Genomic DNA, 21,567 nt, shown 5'->3' with positions numbered 1-21,567 from the left:
TGCGCCTAAATAATTAAACGCTCTATTTGAATAATCCAGGGAAAACTCAGAGAAAAACTTCCAGATCCCAAAAAGGGTTCTGGTTGCTTTTCCCTTCCCTGAGGAGGATAGAAAAAATTTAGAATACCCACCCATAGTTGACGTGTCTGTCTCCAGACTGTCTAAAAAGATGGTTTTACCTGTCCCGGGATCTACCGCGTTAAAAGAACCGGCTGATCGAAAAATTTACACTACGCTCAAATCCATATACACTGCTTCAGGAGTGGCGTTAATGCCCACGATTGCCTGTGCATGGATTTCTAAAGCTATAGTAAAGTGGTTAGGCACGTTACTAGAGGTCTTAGATACAATGGATAGAAGTGACATTGAACTGTTTTTACGTAACATACAGGATTCTGCGGGTTTCATGGTGGAGTCCATGAAGGACCTGGGTACGCTGAATGCAAGGATATCTTCCATGGCTGTCTCAGCTCGCAGGGGACTCTGGCTACAACAATGGTCTGCAGATGCGGAATCCAGGAGAAGTGTGGAGAACCTATCCTTCACAGGTCAGGCTCTATTTGGGGAAGCATTGGATGCGTGGATTTCCACAGCAACCGCGGGTAAGTCATCCTTTCTTCCCTCAGCTACTCCTTCTATGAAGAAACCCTTTTCTTCATCAACATCGCAGTCCTTTTCGGACCGCAAAGATTAAAAAGTTCAAACCTCCTACCACCTTCTTTAGAGGTGGTTGGGCAAAAGCCCACACCTGCAGGTTTCCAGGACCAGAAGTCTGCTACTGGTTCCTCAAAATCCTTAGCATGACAGTGGACCGCACAGTCTGGAGAATGGGCTGGTGGGTGCGAGACTCAGACGTTTCAGCCATGTCTGGGTGTCGTCCGGCCTGGATCTCTGTATACGGGATATTGTGTCCCAGGGGTACAGACTGGAGTTTCAAGAACTCTCGCCTCACCGATTCTTCAAATCAGGCTTGCCAGCTTTACTGACAGAAAGGGCTATCCTAAAGGAAGCCATCCAAAAATTGGAAAAGTCAGAGGTTATTGTTCCAGTTCCACCTCATATGCAACACATGGGTTACTATTCAAACCTTTTTGTGGTACCGAAACCGGATGGTTCGGTCATACCGATTTTGAACTTTTAAATCGTTAAACCCTTATCTGCAGGAGTTCAAGTTCAAAATGGAGTCTCTGAGAGCGGTGTTCTCAGGTCTGGTGGAGGGAGAGTTTCTGGTATCCCTAGATAGCAACGATGCAAACCTCCACATTCCGATTTGGCCGCCGCATCAGGCTTATCTCAGATTTGCACTGTTAGACAGTCACTATCAGTTCCAGGCAATGAAATTCGGTCTCTCCGCGGCACCGAGGGTGTTCACCAAGGTGCTGGCAGAGATGATGGTTCTCCTCCGCAGACAGGGAGTGAACATAACTCCATATCTGGACGATCTGCTGATAAAGGCATCGTCCAGGGTGAAGTTGTTGCAGTCCATTGCTCTCACGACTCGTCTGCTCGGGGAACATGGTTGGATCCTGAACCTTCCAAAGTCACATTTGGAGCCGACAAGGAGATTGTCTTTCCTGGGGATGATCCTCGACACGGAAGTGCAGAGGGTGTTTCTACCAGTGGAGAAAGCGCTGGTGATACAATCAATGGTCCAGGATATCTTGAAGCCTGTTTGGGTATCTGTTCATCAGTGCATTCTGGGGAAGATTGTTGCCTCCTACGAGGCTCTACAGTACGGAAGATTTCATGCTCGAGCCTTCCAACTGGATCTCCTAGACAAGTGGTCGGGATCTCATCTACACATGCACCAGAGGATACGTCTGTCGCCGAAAGCAAGGATTTCACTCCTCTGGTAGCTGCAAATGCCTCACCTTCTGGAGGGCTGCAGGTTCGGGGTTCAGAACTGGATCCTTCTAACCATGGATGCAAGTCTCAGGGGTTGGGGCGCAGTCACTCAAGGGGAAACCTTCCAAGGAAGGTGGTCAAGTCTGGAATCCATTCTTCCAATAAACATTCTGGAACTAAGCCGTGTACAACGGTCTTCACCAAGCGGCACATCTTCTGCAAGATCAGGCCATTCAGGTGCAGTCGGGCAATGTAACAACGGTGGCCTACATAAACCGACAGCGGAGAATAAAGAGCAGAGCTGCTATGTCAGAGGTAACAAGAGTCCCCCCCTGGGCAGAAAAGAACGCAGTGGCGCTGTCGGCAATCTTCCTTCCAGGAGTGGACAATTGGGAAGCGGACTTCCTCAGCAGGCACGATCTCCATCCGGGAGAATGGGGCCTCCATCCGGAGATGTTCACAGAGGTAACCAGTCGTTGGGGCGTGCCTCAAATAGATATGATGGCCTCTCGACTCAACAAGAAACTTCGGAGGTACTGTTCCAGGTGGAGAGACCCACAAGCAGTGGCGGTGGATGCTCTGGTTACACCGTTGGTGTTCAAGTCAGTGTATGTGTTCCCCCCTCCCCACTTCCACTCATTCCAAGAGTTCTCAGACCCATAAAGAGGACAATGGTTCAGGCAATTCTCATTGCTCCGGACTGGCCAAGGAGAGCTTGGTACGCGGATCTTTTGGCCTTACTGCTGGAAGATCCGAGGCCTCTTCCTTTTTGAGAGGACCTTCTGCAACAGGGGCCGTTCGTTTATCAAGACTTACCGCGGCTATGTTTGATGGCATGGAGGTTGAGCGCCAGATCTTAGCCCGGAAGGGTATTCCGAGCAAGGTTATTCCTACCCTGATACAGGCTAGGAAAGGAGTAACGTCTAAACATCATTACCATCGCATTTGTAAAAAATGTGTCCTTGTGTGAATCCAAGAGGTTTCCTACGGTGGAGTTTCAACTTGGACGGTTTCTCCTCTTCCTGCAAGCAGGTGTGGGTATGGGCCTGCGTTTGGGATCCATAAAGGTCCAGATTTAGGCTTTATCCATTTTCTTCCAGAAACAATTGGCTGCCCTCCCTGAGGCTCAGACTTTCTTGAAAGGGGTTCTGCACATACAGCCTCCCTTTGTGGTGCCGACGGCACCCTGGGATCTTAACGTGAACTTGCATCTCCTGCAATCGGATTGGTTTGAGCCTTTACAGAAGGCTACGGTCAAGTTTCTCACGTGGAAGGCTGTCACTTTGTTGGCCTTATCTTCTGCTCGACGTGTGTCGGAATTGGTGGGCTTTGTCCTGTAAAAGCCCCTACTTAATCTTCCTTGAAGATAAAGCTGTGCTCAGGACACGTCAGCAGTTCCTTTCAAAGGTTGTGTTGGCTTTTCATATCAACCAATCTATTGTGGTGCCAGTTGCTACTTACTCCTCAATTACATCAAAGTCCTTGAATGTTGCGAGGGCTTTGAAGATCTATGTGAAGAGGACTGCTCGTCACAGAAAATCGGACTTTCTGTTTGTCCTGTATGATCCCAAGAAACTTGGGTGTCCTGCTTCTAAGCAGTCAATTTCTCGCTGGATCAGCTTCACTATTCAGCACGCATATTCTACGGCGGGATTGTCGTGCCCAAAATCTGTTAAGGCCCACTCTACTCGTAAGGTGGGTTCTTCCTGGGCGGCTGCCCAGGGAGTCTCGGCTTTACAATTTTGCAGAGCGGCTACTTGGTCAAATCCTATTTTTTTCCTTCAAAATTCTACACACAATACCCCATAATTACAACGTGAAAAAGTTTATTTGAGATTTTAGCAAATGTATTAAAAATAAAAAAATTAAACCCAGGGTGCAGAAGCGTCATTTCTGTTTCCTACTCTCTTCTGACCGGCTCCTCATCTCCCAAGGAACTATTTGAACTGGCCTGGGAACAAGACTTGGTAGTGACCTTAGAGTAGGAGGAGTGGTCAGAGATTAGGTGCAGTGCTCGATTGCCAAGGCTTCCATAAACACGAATCTTGGGGAAAATGCCTTCGAAGTTTACTTGAGGTGGTATATGATCCCCAAAAGATTACATTGTATCTTTCCAACGCGTTTAGATCTCTGCTGGAGACAGTGTGGAGCCACAGGCTCTTTCTTGCATATGTGGTGGGATTGTCCTTTGATTAGTTCTTATTGGAATAACACCCTCACCCTCGTCAGGCACATTCTCTAGGTTTCCACCCCCATTAGCCCCTTACATGCCTTGTTGTGTAAACCGTTGGAAGGGATCCCTAGGCCCTCGAGTAGACTGTGCACTCATATCCTTATCGCTGCCAGGTTATTAATAGCGAGGCAATGGAAACAGCCCGCCACCCCATCTATGCAAAATGTGTTGAACAAAATTTGGTTTATAGCATTGATGGAATACCTCATTGCCCTACTTCAGAACTCCGTAGCCAAATTTCAGGACACTTGGGGCCCTTGGTACTTATATGTCCACAGACAACTTCCGGGTTCCTTATAAATTCCGATTCTAATTTGTTTCTCATTCTTTACTATTGTTGTGTGTGTAGTGCTCTCCTTATCCCATTTACTCCGTTCTACTCCCAGCAGCATGGTATGCAGCAGTATTGGTCCCTTCCTCCCTCCTCTCCCCACCCCGTCCATTCCCATTTCCCCTTCTAGTTTCCTTATATAGTTGATGCCATAATGTAGATTCGTTCTGCTATTCTGCACCCCCCCCCCCACCTTACAAAAAAAATAAGTGGATTTGACAACGTTTGTTATTTTTGAAATGTGCTTTATTGTTTTGTGTCATGGTATAGCGAATTGTCATTTGCCAGCGCTTTCTGTTGACTTCACTTGTGTTTGTACATTTCTACTCTCCACTTATAAAAATAGAGATTTGAAAAAGAAAAAAAAAAGAAATCACATGTACATAAGTATTCACAGCCTTTTCTCAATACTTTGTTGATGCACCTTTGGCAGAAATTACAGCCTCTAGTCTTTTTGAATATGATGCCACATGCTTGGTACACCTATCTTTGGGCAGTTTTGCTCATTCCTCTTTGCAGCACCTCTCAAGCTCCATCAGGTTGATTGGGAAGCGTCGGTGCACAGCCATTTTCAGGTCTCCAGAGATGTTCAATCAGATTCAAGTCTGAGCTCTGGCTGGGCCACTCAAGGACATTCACAGAGTTGTCCTGAAGCCACTACTTTGATATCTTGGCTATGTGCTTAGGGTCGTTGTCCTGATGAAAGATGAACCGTCGCCCCAGTCTGAGGTCAAGAGCACTCTGGAGCAGGTTTTCATCCAGGATGTCTCTGTACATTGCTGCATTCATCTTTCCTTCTATCCTGACTAGTCTCCCAGTTCCTGCCACTGAAAAACATACCCACAGCATGGTGCTGCCATCATCATGCTTCACTGTAGGGATGGTATTGGCCTGGTGATGAGCGGTGCCTGGTTTCCTCCAAACATGACGCCTGGCAGTCATGCCAAAGAGTTCAATCTTTGTCTCATCAGACCAGAGAATTTTGTTCAGGTGCATTTTGGCAAACTCCAGGCGGGCTGCCATGTGCTTTTTTACTAAGGAGTGGTTTCTGTCTGGCCACTCTACCATACAGGCCTGATTGGTGGATTGCTGCAGAGATTGTTGTCCTTCTGGAAGGTTCTCCTCTCTCCACAGAGGAATGCTGTAGCTCGGACAGAGTGACCATCGGGTTCTTAGTCACCTCCCTGACTAGGGCCCTTCTCCCCCGATCGCTCAGTTTAGACGGCCGGCCAGCTCTAGGAAGAGTTCTGGTGGCTCTGAACTTCTTCCATTTACAATTGATGGAGGCCACTGTGCTCATTGTGACCTTCAAAGCAGCAGATATTGTTCTGTGCCCTTCCCCAGATTATGTGCCTCAAGACAATCCTGTCTCGGAGTTCTACAGACAATTCCTTTTACTTCATGCTTAGTTTGTGCTCAGACATGCACTGTCAAGTGTGGAACCTTATATAGACAGGTGTGTGCCTTTCCAAATCATGTCCAATCAACTGAATTGACCACAGGTGGACTCCAATTGAGCTATAGGAATATCTGAAGGATGATCAGTGGAAACAGGATGCACCTGAGCTAAATTTTGAGCTTCATAGCAAAGGCTGTGAATACTTATGTACATGTGATTTATTTATTTATTTTTAATAAATTAGCAAAAATCTAAAAAAAACTTTTATCACATTGTCATTATGAAGCATTGTGTGTAGAATTTTGAGAGAGAAATTTAATTTATTCCATTTTGGAATAAGGCTGTAGCATAATACATTGTGGAAAAAGTGAAGTGCTGTGAATACTTTCCGGATGCACTGTAGTGCACCTAGTGTTAACATCACTAAGTGAAATACATTAAGATCTGTGTGTGCATCCATTAAGATTTGCATGTTATGCCAATATAATTTTAGAAAAAGAGGGGTTTGCTTAAGTAAACAATCTTTTGCTTTATTAGCTAAAAAATAAATACATGAGTATATGCAGAAGGAAGAACCACCTGACTCTCTTATAGCTATCCTTACTAGACGATGAACAGTGTGTGATATGCAACATTGTATCTTTATTGTGACTTGAACTGCCAATATCATGCACTGTATCAAAGGGATATTCAAGATAACACATTTGAATACACTGTTGCAACCATCAAGTCAATAGCACGAATCAATGAATACATCCACTCCAGTTACCAGAATTTTTATTCAGTGAGCCCAGGTGGCACATTTACTTTTATTGCTGAAGGGCATATAGATATAGATACACACAATGGGAAAAAAAGAAATAATTACAGATAAAAATATCTATCATTTGAAACCAACGGAAAACAGCCCTTTTTTCTTTTTTTAATTTTGGTTCACATTTTCTATCTTAGAGCACATATTTCTGATTCTGTCAATTGTTTTTAATATATATTTTGCTACTGTATTAGCCACTAAATAGCCTCTTAATATGAATAATAAAAGTTACATTTTAATATTATTAGTGTGCACCATAACTGTACAACCCCATTTTTTCTCCTGTGTATCTTGGCATGTACACTACACACAGAAAATGTGCACAATGGGGGTCATTCCGAGTTATTAGCTCGTTGCCGATTTTCGCAACGGAGCGATTAAGGCGAAAATGCGTATGCGCATGGTACGCATTGCGCATGCGCTAAGTATTTTAGCTCAAAACTTAGTAGATTTACTCACGTCCGACCGAATAATTTCCATTGTTGAAGTGATCGGAGTGTGATTGACAGGAAGTGGGTGCTTCTGGACGGAAACTGCCCGTTTTCTGGGAGTGTGCGGAAAAACGCAGGCGTGCCAGGATAAAACGCGGGAGTGCCTGGAGAAACGGGGGTGTGGCTGGCTGAATGCAGGGCGTGTTTGTTACGTCGAACCAGGAACGAAATGGGCTGAGCTGATCGCAGTGTAAGAGTAAGTCTCGAGCTACTCAGAAACTGCTAAGAATTTTCTGTTCGCAATTCTGCTAAGCTAAGATACACTCCCAGAGGGCGGCGGCCTAGCTTGTGCAATGCTACTAAAATCTGCTAGCGAGCGAACAACTCGGAATGACCCCCAATGTCTCAAATCAATTGTGAAAACTTCAGACATACAGTCAGATCCATAAATAATGGGACAGCGACACAATTCTCATATATTGGGCTCTATACACCACCACAATGGCTTTGAAATGAAACAAACAAGACTTGCTTTAACTGCAGACTTTACGCTTTAATTTGAGGGTATTTACATCCAAATCAGGTGAACAGTGTAGGAATTACAACGGTTTCTATATGTGCCTCCCACTTTTTAAGAGACTAAAAGTAATGGGACAAACTAAACAATCCTAAATCAAACTTTCACTTTTTAATACTTTGTTGCAAATCCTTTGCAGTCAATTACAGCCTGAAGTCTGGAACACATAGACATCACCAGACACTAGGTTTCATCCCTGGTGATGCTCTGCCAGGCCTCTACTGCAAGTGTCTTCAGTTCCTGCTTGTTCTTGGGGCATTTTCCCTTCAGTTTTGTCTTCATCAAGTGAAATGCATGCTCAATCGGATTCAGGTCAGGTGATTGACTTGGCCATTGCATAACATTCCACTTATTTGCCTTAAAAAACTCTTTAGTTGCTTTCGCAGTATGCTTCGGGTCATTGTCCATCTGCCCTGTGAAGCGCCGTCCAATGAGTTCTGAAGCATTTGACTGAACATGAGCAGATAATATTGTCCGTAACACATCAGAATTCATTCTGCTGCTTTTGTCAACAGTCACATTATCAATAAATACAAGGGAACCAGTTCCATTGGCAGCCATACATGCCCACGCCATGACACTACCACCACCATGCTCCACTGATGAGGTGGTATGTTTTGGATCATGAGCAGTTCCTTTCCTTCTCCATACGCTTCTCTTCCCATCACTCTGGTACAAGTTGATCTTTGTCTCATCTGTCCAAAGGATGTTGTTCCAGAACTGTAAAGGCTTTTTTAGATGTTGTTTGGCAAACTGTAATCTGGTCTTCCTGTTTTTGTGGGTCACCAATGGTTTACATCTGGTGGTGAACCCTCTATATTCACTCTTGTGAAGTCTTCTCTTGATTGTTGACTTTGACACACATACACCTGCTTCCTGGAGAGTATTCTTGATCTGGGCAACTGCTGTGAAGGGGTTTTTCTTCACCAGGGAAATAATTCTTCTGTCATCCACCACAGTTGTTTTCCGTGGTCTTCCGGGTCTTTTGGTGTGGCTGAGCTCTCCGGTGCGTTCTTTCTTTTTAAGAATGTTACAAACAGTTGATTTTGCCATACTTAGTGTTTCTCTTACATCCTAGAGGATGCTGGGGACTCCGTAAGGACCATGGGGTATAGACGGGCTCCGCAGGAGACATGGGCACTATGAAGAACTTTAGATGGGTGTCCACTGGCTCCTCCCTCTATGCCCCTCCTCCAGACCTCTGTTAGATCCTGTGCCCAGAGGAGACTGGGTGCACTACAGGGGAGCTCTCCTGAGTTTCTCTGAAAAATAATTTTGTTAGGTTTTTAATTTTCAGGGAGCACTGCAGGCAACAGGCTCCCTGCATCATGGGACTGAGGAGAGAGAAGCAGACATACTTAAATGATAGGCTCTGCTTCTTAGGCTACTGGACACCATTAGCTCCAGAGGGTCGGAACGCAGGTCTCACCCTCGCCGTTCGTCCCGGAGCCGCGCCGCCGTCCTTCTCACAGAGCCAGAAGATAGAATCCGGGTGAGTATAAGAAGAAAGAAGACTTCAAAGGCGGCAGAAGACTTCAGATCTTCTCTGAGGTAACGCTGCGCGCCATTGCTTCCACACACATTCACACACAGCGGGCACTGAAGGGTGCAGGGCGCAGGGGGGTCGCCCTGGGCAGCAATAATAAACCTCTAGGGACTGGCAGATATATATATATATATATATATATATATATAGAGGCTGCGGAGGCAGTATAATATATAATCCCCCGCCAGTATAGTAAATTTGGGCGGGACTGAAGCCCACCACTGAGGGGGCGGAGCTTGATCCTCCAGCACTAACCAGCGCCATTTTCTCCACAGCACACTGCAGAGAAGCTGGCTCCCCGGACTCTCCCCTGCTGAACACGGTGACAGAGGGCAAAAAAGAGGCGGGGGGGGGGGGCACTTTTTATTGGCGCAGTGAGTGTATATTGATATAATTATATAAAAGCGCTGTTTGTCTGGGAATTTTGTTTCCAGTGTCAGTTGGTGCTGGGTTTTTTACTTGCATACTCTCTCTCTGTCTCTCCAAAGGGCCTTATTGGGGAACTGTCTCCATATAGATATTTCACTGAGAGTGTGGGGGTGTCGGCATGTCTGAAGCGGAAGGCTCATCTAAGGAGGAGGTGGAACAGATGATTGTGGTGTCTCCGTCGGCAACGCTGACACCTGATTGGTTGGATATGCTGAATGTTTTAAATGCAAATGTGTCTTTATTACATCAGAGGTTGGACAAAGCAGAGTCCAGTGATAGAACTGGGAGTCAATCCATGGCTTTGGCTGTGTCTCAGGGCCCTTCAGGGTCTCAAAAACGTGCCCCTGTTCTAAGTAGCAGACACTGATACCGACACGGTTTCTGACTCCAGTGTCGACTACGATGATGCGAGGTTACACCCAAGGGTGGCCAAAAGTATTCATTATATGATTATTGCAATAAAGGATGTTTTACATACAACAGATGACCCCTCTGTCCCTGACAAGAGGGTACACATGTTTAAGGAAAAGAAACCTGAGGTAACATTTCCCCCATCTAATGAGCTGAACGCGTTATTTGAAAAGGCTTGGGAAACTCCAGACAAGAAACTGCAGATTCCCAAAAGAATCCTTATGGCGTATCCTTTCCCCGCACAGGACAGGTTACGGTGGGAATCCTCACCCAGGGTGGACAAGGCATTAACGCGCCTGTCCAAAAAGGTGGCGCTACTGTCGCCAGACACGGCAACCCTCAAGGATCCTGCTGATCGCAGACAGGAAACTACCTTAAAATCAATTTATGCACATACGGGAGCCTTGCTCAGACCGGCAATAGCGTCGGCTTGGGTTTGTAGCGCTGTTGCGGCTTGGACGGATACCTTGTCAGCTGACATTGATACCCTGGATAGGGATGCCATTTTATTGACCTTAGGTCACATTAAAGACGCAGTCTTATATATGAGAGACGCTCAGAGAGACGTTGGTCTGCTAGGTTCGAGGGCCAACGCTATGGCGATTTCTGCTAGGCGAGCCCTGTGGACCCGCCAATGGACGGGTGATGCCGACTCAATGAAGCATATGGAAGTTTTACCTTACAAAGGTGAGGATTTATTTGGGGAAGGTCACGTGGACCTGGTTCCCACAGCTACCGCGGGCAAATCTACTTTTTTACATTATGTTTCCCCACAGCAAAAGAAAAATCCGCAATATCAGATGCAGTCCTTTCGGTCGCATAAGTCCAGAAGAGGTCGGGGCTCTTCCTTCCTCGCCAGAGGTAAAGGAAGAGGGAAAAAACTGCCTGCTACGGCTAGTTCCCAGGAGCAGAAGTCCTCCCCGGCTTCTTCTAAATCCACCGCATGACGCTTGGGCTCCACTGAGGGAGTCTGCGCCGGTGGGGGCGACTCTTTAGCCACATCTGGGTTCAGTCAGACGTGGATCCTTGGGCAAGGGAGATTGTATCCCAGGGTTACAAGCTGGAATTCGAAGACGTGCCTCCTCGCCGATTTTTCAAATCGGCTCTACCAGCTTCTCCCCCAGAAAGGGAGATAGTTTTAGCTGCAATTCAAAAACTGTGTCAACAACAAGTGGTTGTCGAGGTTCCCCGAGTTCAACAGGGGAAGGGGTACTATTCAACCCTATTTGTGGTCCCGAAACCGGATGGCTCGGTCAGACCCATTCTAAATGTAAAATCTCTAACCCTATACTTGAAAAAGTTCAAATTCAAGATGGAATCGCTCCGGGCAGTCATCTCCAGCCTGGAGGGGGGGTGGTGGGGGGATTTATGGTGTCACTGGACATAAAGGACGCATACCTTCATGTCCCCATATATCCTCCTCATCAGGCGTACCTGAGATTCGTTGTACAGGACTGTCATTACCAGTTTCAGACGTTGCCATTTGGGCTTTCCACGGCCCAAGGATTTTCACCAAGGTAATGGCGGAAATGATGGTGCTCGGACACGGAACAAAAGAGGGTTTTTCTCCCGATGGAAAAAGCCCAGGAACTCCAGAACATGGTCAGAGACCTGTTAAAGCCGAAAAGAGTGTCAGTCCATCAATGCACTCGAGTACTGGGAAAAATGTTGGCGACCTACGAGGCCATCCCCTTCGGCAGGTTTCATGCGAGAACGTTTCAGTGGGACCTTCTGGACAAGTGGTCCGGGTCCCATCTTCAAATTCATCAGAAAATAAGCCTGTCCCCCAGGGCTAGGGTGTCTCTCCTGTGGTGGCTGCAGAGTTCTCACCTTCTAGAGGGTCGCAGGTTCGGCATTCAAGACTGGGTTCTGGTAACCGTGGACGCGAGCCTCCGAGGATGGGTAGCAGTCACACAAGGAAGAAACTTTCAGGGGATATGGTCAAGCCAGGAGGCTTGTCTACACATCAACGTACTGGAATTGAGGGCCATATACAACAGCCTACGTCAAGCGGAGAATCTTCTTCGCGACCTACCGGTTCTGATTCAATCAGACGTCACAGCCGTGGCTCTTGTAAACCGCCAAGGCGGGACAAGGAGCAGAGTGGCAATGGCGGAAGCCACCAGGATTCTGCGCTGGGCGGAAAATCACATAAGTGCTTTGGTAGCAGTCTTCATTCCGGGAGTGGACAACTGGGAAGCAGACTTCCTTAGCAGACACGATCTCCATCCAGGAGAGTGGGGACTTCATCAAGAAGTTTTTGCAGAGATAACAAGTCAGTGGGGGCTTCCTCAAATAGAAATGATGGTGTCACGTCTCAACTAGAATCTTCGGAGGTATTGTGCCAGGTCAAGGGACCCTCAGGCAGTAACAGTGAACGCCCTGGTGACACCGTGGGTGTTTCAGTTGGTCTATGTGTTTCCTCCTCTTCTGCTCATCTCAAAGATATTGAGAATAATAAGACGAAAAAGAGTGCAGACAATACTCATTGTTCCAGATTGGCCTTGAAGGGCCTGGTATTCCGATCTTTAGGAAATGCTCACAGAAGATCCGTGGCCTCTTCCTCTCAGGACCTGTTGCAACAAGACTTACCGCGGTTACGTTTGACAGCATGGCGGTTGAACACCGCATCCTAGCTGGGAAAGGCATTCCGGAAGAAGTCATCCATACTCTGATGAAGGCTAGGAAGGAGGTGACGGCGAAACATTATCACCGTATCTGGAGCAAGTATGTATCTTGGTGCGAATCCAAGAATGCTCCTACGGAAGTTTTCCATTTGGGCCGTTTTCTCCACTTTCTACAGACAGGAGTGGATATGGGCTTAAAATTAGGCTCCATTAAGGTACAGATTTTGGCCCTATCAATTTTCTTTCAGAAGGAATTGGCTTCTCTCCCAGAAGTAAAGGGAGTGCTGCACATACAGCCTATAGTTTCCTTTTGTGCCTCCAGTGGCACCATGGGACCTTAACGTGGTGTTACAGTTCCTAAAATCTCACTAGTTTGAACCTCTTCAAACGGTTTAATTAAAATTTCTCACTTGGAAGGTGGTCATGTTGTTGGCCTTGGCATCTGCAAGGCGGGTGTCTGAATTGGCGGCTTTGTCTCACAAAAGCCCCTATCTGATTTTTCATGTGGATAGAGCAGAATTGATGACTCGTCATCAATTTTTGCCTAAGCTGGTTTCATCGTTTCATATGAACCAACCTATTGTGGTACCTGTGGCTACGAAGGACTTGGAGAATTCCAAGTCCCTTGATGTAGTCAGGGCCTTAAAAATATATGTAGCCAGGACGGCTCAGGGTTAGGAAAACAGAAGCACTGTTTGTCCTGTATACAGCCAACAAGGTTGGCGCTCCTGCTTCTAAGCAGACTATTGCTCGCTGGATCTGTAACACGATTCAGCAGGCTCATTCTACGGCTGGATTGCCTTTACTAAATTCGGTAAAAGCCCATTCCACTAGGAAGGTGGGCTCTTCTTGGGCGGCTGCCCGAGGCGTCTCAGCATTACAGCTTTGCCAAGCGGAGACTTGGTCGGGTTCAAACACTTTTGCTAAATTCTACAAGTTTGATACCTTGGCTGAGAAGGACCTCATGTTTGTTCAATCGGTGCTGCAGAGTCATCCGCACTCTCCCGCCCGGTCTGGAACTTTGGTATAATCCCCATGGTCCTTACGGAGTCCACAGCATCCTCTAGGACGTAAGAGAAAATAAGATTTTAAACTTACCGGTAAATCTTTTTCTCCTAGTCCGTAGAGGATATTGGGCGCCTGTCCCAGTGCGGACATATTTCTGCAAGGCTTGTGTATAGTTATTGCTTACATAAGGGTTATGTTACAGTTAAGATGCTGATGCTGTTTTGTTCATACTGTTAACTGGTTGTGTATATACCAGGTTATACGGTGTGAATGATGTGGGCTGGCACGAATCTTGCCCTTAGATTAACAAAACTCCTTTCCTCGTACTGTCCCTCTCCTCTGGGCACAGTTTCTCTAACTGAGGTCTGGAGGAGGGGCATAGAGGGAGGAGCCAGTGCACACCCATCTAAAGTTCTTTATAGTGCCCATGTCTCCTGCGAAGCCCGTCTATACCCCATGGTCCTTACGGAGTCCCCAGCATCCTCTACGGACTAGGAGAAAAAGATTTACCGGTAGGTTTAAAATCTTATTTTTTGCTATCTCTCTGATGGGTTTGCTTTGATTTTTCAGCCTAATGATGGCTTGCTTCACGGATAGTGGCAGCTCTCTGGATCTCATATTGAGAGTCTACAGCAACAGATTCCAAATGCAGATGTCACACCTGGAATCTACTCCAGACCTTTTACCTGCTTAACTGATGATGAAATAATGAGGGAATAGCCCACTCCTGCAATGAAATAGCATTTGAGTTAATTGTCCCATTACTTTTGGTCCCTTAAAAAATGGGAGGCACATATTGAAACCGTTGTAATTCTTACACCGTTCACCTGATTTGGATATAAATACCCTCAAATTAAAGCGGAAAGTCTGCAGTTATAGAACATCTTGTTTGTTTCATTTCAAATCCATTGTGGTGGTGTATAGAGACCAAAATATGAGAATTGTGTTGATACCCCTATATTTATGAACCTGACTGTATATGGTCTGATGAAAGAGGTGCAGGTGGGAGCATGAGAGTGGAGAGTGCCCTGCTCCTAAGAGCTTACAGTCTAGAGGGAGAGAGCAGTGATGAGACAATAGGAGCTATTGGTGCGCAGAGTAGATATGGGACTGTTCCGGATAGAAAATGTTCATCAGGCAATATTACCTTGAGTGACGGGTCGCTTTGTAGAATGAATAGTGGGGGAGAGTCTGTGCAGGAGGGGTAGGGAGCAGCATGGGAGTGAGAGGTGGTTATCACTCAGGCCAGGGGCTTGGCGATGTACAGTATAAGTGGGAGGAGTTAGTTATGTTGAGTGATAGTAGCTTGAATTGGGTTCTGGACGTTGAGTGGATTTGCAGATGGAGGTGACTGGATGTGTGATGTGTAGCTGAGTGTTGGGAAGACAACAAGGCAGCAGACGTGTGGGGGACTGTGGAGAGTGCGTGGGTATCAGCAAGGAGGGAGACTAGAGTTGGGGTAGTGACACTGGGAGGATGGATGATATTGGGTAGGATGCGCAGATGCAGGAGCGTCGGGATGGTTACCAGGAGAGAGCAGACCAAGGGAGAGAGCCACAGAGAGGCCTAGGAGGATCTATAAGCAGCAGTGACCTTTTCACTAAGGGCATAAGTCAGTTTAGGGTAGGGAGAAATGGGAGGTATCTCAGGAAGAGATAGGGCCTGGATATGTTTGGATGGGGCAGACAATAGAGCAGAAAGTAGTAAAGACTCAAGGCTTAAAATAGATATATACACTATACAATATATAGCTTTATGACCCAGATAAGGGACAGGATCGTTCGGCTGTATGGAAATAATATGCTGACCAGGTCGTTAAGGACCCCTCCCTAACAAGTGTTTTACAGTTACACTAAATAACATACTATCTTAACAATATATAATAAAGGTCATTTTCCATGTAAGGTATCTGTTGTCGGCTGCAAGGTGTGACTGTAATATGTGTGGGTGTCAAAGTGCCGTGCGCCATCATGAAAAGTGCCCAAACAGATCACTTTTCGCACATTTTAGCTCACCACCCCTGGGGGTAGCGAGCTGAAATGCTAACGCCCGTCACGCCTGAGCAGAGCTACAATTGAATAGCTCCGTTTGAGCATCTAGTGGCTGCCAGCGTGATAACATTTGAATTCCACCCCGTGCGTCTGATACACGCATGTTCATGTGCTCTACCCAATGTTAGTGTTACATATATGTTCTCATGTACTGTACCCAGTATGTATGTTACACATGTATATTCTGAGTACTCCATCCTATGCACGAGGGTGGTTCAATAAGAAAGGTAACCAGACCTCTCTCGTGTGTAATGTTCTGTATTTCATTCTACTTTCCCGCCAGGCCAGAGCAGGTCTAGTGTTCACTCTAGCACCCTGCACCTTATCAATGAGGAGGGCATATTTTAATTGTAGACGTGATGTATTTATACAGGGGGGCCACACTCCGCACACCCTGTGCCCATTTAATTATACTCACCGCTCGGTCTGCCCGGCACTGGCTGCAGAGCTGCAAATATCACTCGGAAAATGGCCGCCGCACATGCGCAATAGAGATGTCCCCTGGAAAGCAGCACGTATTCTGCACCCAGTGCATCACCGGAGAGCAGGGGGCCCATTTGGAGCCTGCACACGGGACCCCTCCTCTCTTAAAGCGCCTCTGCCTCATGTATAAAATGTTGCCCTTAAAAAGAGAAATATGCCGTCCTCACTGATTAGGTGATTTTGAAACAAGTATCATTTCATATATCATATCCTCTGTGTATGTAATACATATATTATAACATGTAGTCTATTTTATGTGTGTTTCATAATAGTAATACTACTACTACTAATATTAATTGTATTTATATAGCGCTCTTTCTGCAATAGGAGTCAAGGCGCTTATAAAGATGTGTTTTATGTTCTATCTTATGTATGTGAAATACATATATAGGGGCATATGTACTAGGGTCCGGGTTTGCCGAAGGTAAAGGATGGTGGACAATCTCAGATTTTTTTTTTAAAGGGGCAATAATTTACAAGGCAAATCCATGCCTTGTAAATGATTGCCGCTATAAAAAAAACAGGTTTCCTACACCTCCGGCAAACTCTGACCCTATTACATATGCTCCATGGTCTCATCTACACTATACTATGTTCTCATGTACAGTGCCCTATGTGTTTGACACCATTTTACTAGCCATCACATAAAAACCATTTGACGGTATAATCATCGATGGTTACTACGTGCGTATGCACAGAAGCAGTCGTAGCACATTAGCTGAGCTGTGGACACCATCCCCGGATGTCCTCAGCTGCATACAAGGCTATCAGCCACCAGAAGGGCATCAAAAATTTGCATCCGATGGCTGGCAACCATCATAAATTCAGTGGAAATCGTATTTGTGTGATCGGGAACATCAGTGGTTGCTGACCAGCAGCTTCCGATGTCCTTCCCTAAGTATGTTTCACCATCTGGCAGACTGATGCACAAATCTGGGTTGGGCAGATGCCAGGAGAACGCTTCCTGCTCAAATACCTACTGTCAGCTGTATAGCTTTGTGGATTTATGGTCTGGACTGAAAGAAGAAGGTATTCACTTATATATATGGGGGCGCAGTTGGTTGTCTATTAATCACCAGGTGTGTTTCTCAGAGGTCGATAAATTCAAATACTTATCCTTATTGGTATGTTCTGTGGCCTCTGGATGGGTCTTTGTCCCTCAATCTTGTTTCTCCAGAGTGGAAGAGTATAGGAAATGAAATAATAAACGGTTTCAGTGGATTAATCCACAATCACGTCAGGGAAGAAAATGCATGTTGTATTTATTTAATTTAAAACTAGTGACCACTTTTCAGCATACCTAAACTTACACAAATAATGTGTGCAGTAATCACATAAAGGTTTCTTTTTCTCCAAACATATTCTTCATAATATGTACAGTAGATGTGTAAGCATACCTTTACTTACACTAGACAATATATGTATGTGCCCATAAAGGTATCTTTTTATCTGTAAAAGTTGTTCAGCATAGGGGCGTACCCGTGCTCACGCTGCACGTTGTTGAACCATTCACATCAAGGTTTCTTTTCCTCGCTGGTCGATAACCAGATTGTAGTGATGATAAAAAGCGTTTATTAACCATAAAAATGTATGGATTTGCTGGATTTTGACATATCAAAAACACATTAAAAATGTATCTAAAAAATATATATGGTAAGCTGTCTCCTGGAAAGAGGCACGCCCCCCCAAGGTGGGGAATATTTACTCCGGATAATCAAAATAGCCAAATGGTGGTAATAATAGCTGAGACGTACCTCTTTTCAGGAGAACTGGGACCAGTGATAACAAAGTCTGATGCAGAACCTCCTCCCGACGCGTTTCGAGAGTTGTCCTCTCTTTTTCAAGGCATGGTCTGGCCTGCCTTTCATGGTTTGGCCTGCAGAAGGCCCTTTCCTGTGTCAGCATGTCAGTGGCACCATACACAACGAGGTTCATCAAATTGTGATTAGCAGAGTTTAGTATGGAAGAACTTGACTGTTCTGTACAGGGCCCAGACCTCAACCCAATTGAAGGATGGACTGGAGCATCAACTAAGAACCAGGCCTCATCACCAGCTTCACTAATGCTCTTGTGGCTGTATGGATGCAAATCTCCGCAGCCCTATGGCAGAAAAGGGAAGACCACATCTCCCATGGTTCTGCATTGAGATGTTTATATCACATATGGGTGTGCTGTTCTGGTGTCCACATACTTTTGGCCATATACTTGTTAGAACCTCACATTATTAGGAGGTCCTAGTCTGTATAGGATGTAGTTGGAGGGAACCCAATACACAGAAGGCTCTGATTGTACATGGTATGGTCTGAAGTCCCATACACTACTACAATTGAGTTTCTTCATCAGTATTTCAATAACCCACAATTGGGATCCGGACTGAAAGTCGACCGTAACTAGGTCGACCACTATTGGTCGACAGTAACTAGGTCGACAGGGTGCCTAGGTCGACGGGGTCTTTAGGTCGACAGGTCAAAAGGTCGACATGAGTTTTTCACAATTTTTTTCTTTTTGTGAACCTTTTCATACTTAACGATCCACGTGGACTACAATTGGAACGGTAATCTGTGCCGAGCAAAGCGGTAGCGGAGCGAAGGCACCATGCCCGAAGCACGGCGAGCGAAGCTGTGCACTAATTGGGGTTCCCGGTCACTCTACGAAGAAAACGACACCAAAATAACATTAAAAACTCATGTCGACCTTTTGACCTGTCGACCTAGAACATGTCGTCCTAAAGACCCTGTTGACCTAGTTACTGTCGACCAATAGTGGTCGACCTAGACATTGCCGACCTAGTTACTGTCTACTTTCAATACCACACCCCCCACAATTATATGTAGCTGTAAATATAATCCCTAAACGGCAGCTGCACTCTGCTACCTCCTATTGCTTATTATGGCAGGTCAGGCTGCTACTCTCTTCTTAGAAAGATGTTTGGAAATTGCCAAGTGCTCAGACTCTGTGACTTACAGAACCTTTGTATTTTACATAGCAAACTGTATTCGGTGGTATCCAGCTCACTTTCTGTACATGTCTGTCGTAGGTCGTGGTCTCTGTTTCCCTCTGGTAAAATCATGTGTTTTTGGGCATGAATCAAAGTCTGTGGTTCCGGATGAGCCTTCATCCGCAGCTCGAGTAGAAGGTGACTCGTCCACCACCCAGCAGATTTTCAAGTTGCTCTTTTGTGCAGCCGGACTACAGGTAAGATACCAAGAGGAGTTCGTGTTAAATAGGGGAGCTTAATTACGGTTTAACGGGGGTAGGTGGCTGGCAAATATGGTGACAAATGAATCATTAACTCATAGTTTCTTTTTTTATTGTCTTAACACAGGTCTCTTACCTGACATGGGGTGTGCTACAAGAGCGGGTAATGACCCGTACCTACACTACTACAGAGTCCGGAGTTCCAGGAGAAAAGTTCAGAGACTCTCAATTCTTGGTGTTCATGAACCGTATCCTGGCTCTCACAGTGGCTGGGATCTACTGTGCCTTCACCAAGCAGCCGCGCCACGGGGCACCCATGTACAAATACTCATTTGCCTCGCTCTCCAACATCCTTAGCAGCTGGTGCCAATATGAGGCGCTCAAGTTCATTAGTTTCCCCACTCAGGTCCTGGCCAAAGCATCCAAGGTCATCCCAGTCATGCTGATGGGAAAGCTGGTTTCGCACAAGAGCTACGAGTACTGGGAGTATTTCACGGCTGCTCTCATTTCAGTTGGCGTCAGCATGTTCCTTCTCTCCAATGGGGAGAGTTATCGACCTTCCGGAGTCACCACCTTTTCTGGCGTTATCATCCTGATGGGCTACATAGTGTTCGACAGCTTCACATCTAACTGGCAGGACTCTCTCTTTAAGTACAAGATGTCCTCCGTGCAGATGATGTTTGGGGTGAACCTCTTCTCCTGCCTCTTCACGGTCTTCTCCTTACTAGAGCAGGGGGCTTTGCAGCAGTCTTTTCTGTTCATGACCCGGCATCCAGATTTTGCCTTCCATGCAGGTCTATTGTCGGTTTGCTCAGCTTTTGGCCAACTCTTCATATTTTACACCATTAACAAATTCGGGGCAGCTATTTTTACAATTATTATGACTCTGAGGCAGGCGTTGGCCATTCTCCTTTCTTGTCTCCTCTACGGCCACCCTGTCACCCCTGTTGGGGCAGTGGGGGTGGCAGTGGTTTTCCTCGCCTTATTTTTACGTGTCTATGCACGTGGGAGGATGAAGAAGAAGGTCAGAAAGGCGGCTGATATCCCGGTTGTGCAGAAAGTCTAAATATAGAGCGTAATCGTTAGTGAAGTAATGTTTCATCTACTATGTATTATTGACCCATTAAATGGGGCCTCGTCTCACAGACTGATGGACAGAAACGTTCCCTCTGTGGAGTTCTCGGCACCTTGGCTGGAATTCTGGAATAGTTGTCTCAACCATATTTAGTACAGTTCAGACTTTTACTCATACGGTAAATGCAGACTTCAAGGAGGACACGGAGAGTCCCAACAAAATTATATTTGTGATTCTTTTTATTTTATTTTAAATTGAGGACCAGAATGTACTGCATTATTAAACGGTACATTTACATGTTGTTTCTTAATTCAGTTTCTTCCCTTTGATTACAAAATACCCAAATAAGTGTTTTATTTAGTGCAAATTATAATCTGTCCTATGTGGCCGCCATGGAACCGTCGTCTTGTTATACTGTCCACAATCTGAGAAGGCAGCAATGCAACGCGTGAGGATGACACTTGTGCCTCTATGGTGGGTGATAGGGCATTACACTTGTGCCTCTATGGTGGGTGATAAGGCATTACACTTGTGCCTCTATGGTGGGTGATAGGGCATTACATTTGTGCCTCTATGGTGGGTGATAGGGCATTACACTTGTGCCTCTATGGTGGGTGATAGGGCATTACACTTGTGCCTCTATGGTGGGTGATAGGGCATTACACTTGTGCCTCTATGGTGGGTGATAGGGCATTACACTTGTGCCTCTATGGTGGGTGATGGGGCATCACCTGAGTATGATGGCAGGAAAAGAGGAGTGTTGCTGAATCTGATATTTATTCTGTTTATTATGTAACTATGATATATACATTTATATTGATTATATATTCTATATCTTCTCCTATATATCTTATCTATTCACAGTACAAAGGTACAGTTATAACCTGTACAGAGACCATAAGGGCATTGCTCCAGGTATTAGAAAGAACACTAAATCTAAAGTATTAGAAAGAACATAAATGTAAATTATGTTCTTGCGGCCATATTGTCCATGCTGAGTTGGCCACCAACTCCTGGCGCAGACTGGTACATGTGCCGCTCCAACATGTTATTGTTACCGCTCCTCTGTAAGGCCCCACAGTGTGCAACAGCGATGGACATCAGGGCAA

General features: G+C 45.8%; 1 protein-coding gene across 1 annotated transcript in view; it reads left to right on the top strand.

Annotated features, from left to right (window-relative positions):
* SLC35B2 (solute carrier family 35 member B2) overlaps window positions 1–20,768 on the top strand; it is a 70,738-nt gene extending 49,970 nt beyond the window's left edge. The window contains exons 3-4 of the mRNA XM_063918817.1: window positions 19,223–19,380; window positions 19,511–20,768. Of these exons, the coding sequence (XP_063774887.1) occupies window positions 19,223–19,380; window positions 19,511–20,449 (1,097 nt within the window). The 3' untranslated portion in view covers window positions 20,450–20,768. The remainder of the gene's footprint in view (window positions 1–19,222; window positions 19,381–19,510) is intronic.
* The last annotated feature ends 799 nt before the right edge of the window (window positions 20,769–21,567 follow it).

This window comes from Pseudophryne corroboree, chromosome 4 (assembly GCF_028390025.1).
Source record: "Pseudophryne corroboree isolate aPseCor3 chromosome 4, aPseCor3.hap2, whole genome shotgun sequence".
In the NCBI taxonomy this organism is placed as follows: Eukaryota; Metazoa; Chordata; class Amphibia; order Anura; family Myobatrachidae; genus Pseudophryne; species Pseudophryne corroboree.
The sequence above is the reverse complement of the archived record's forward strand: the minus strand, read 5'-3'. Positions and strand labels throughout refer to the sequence as shown.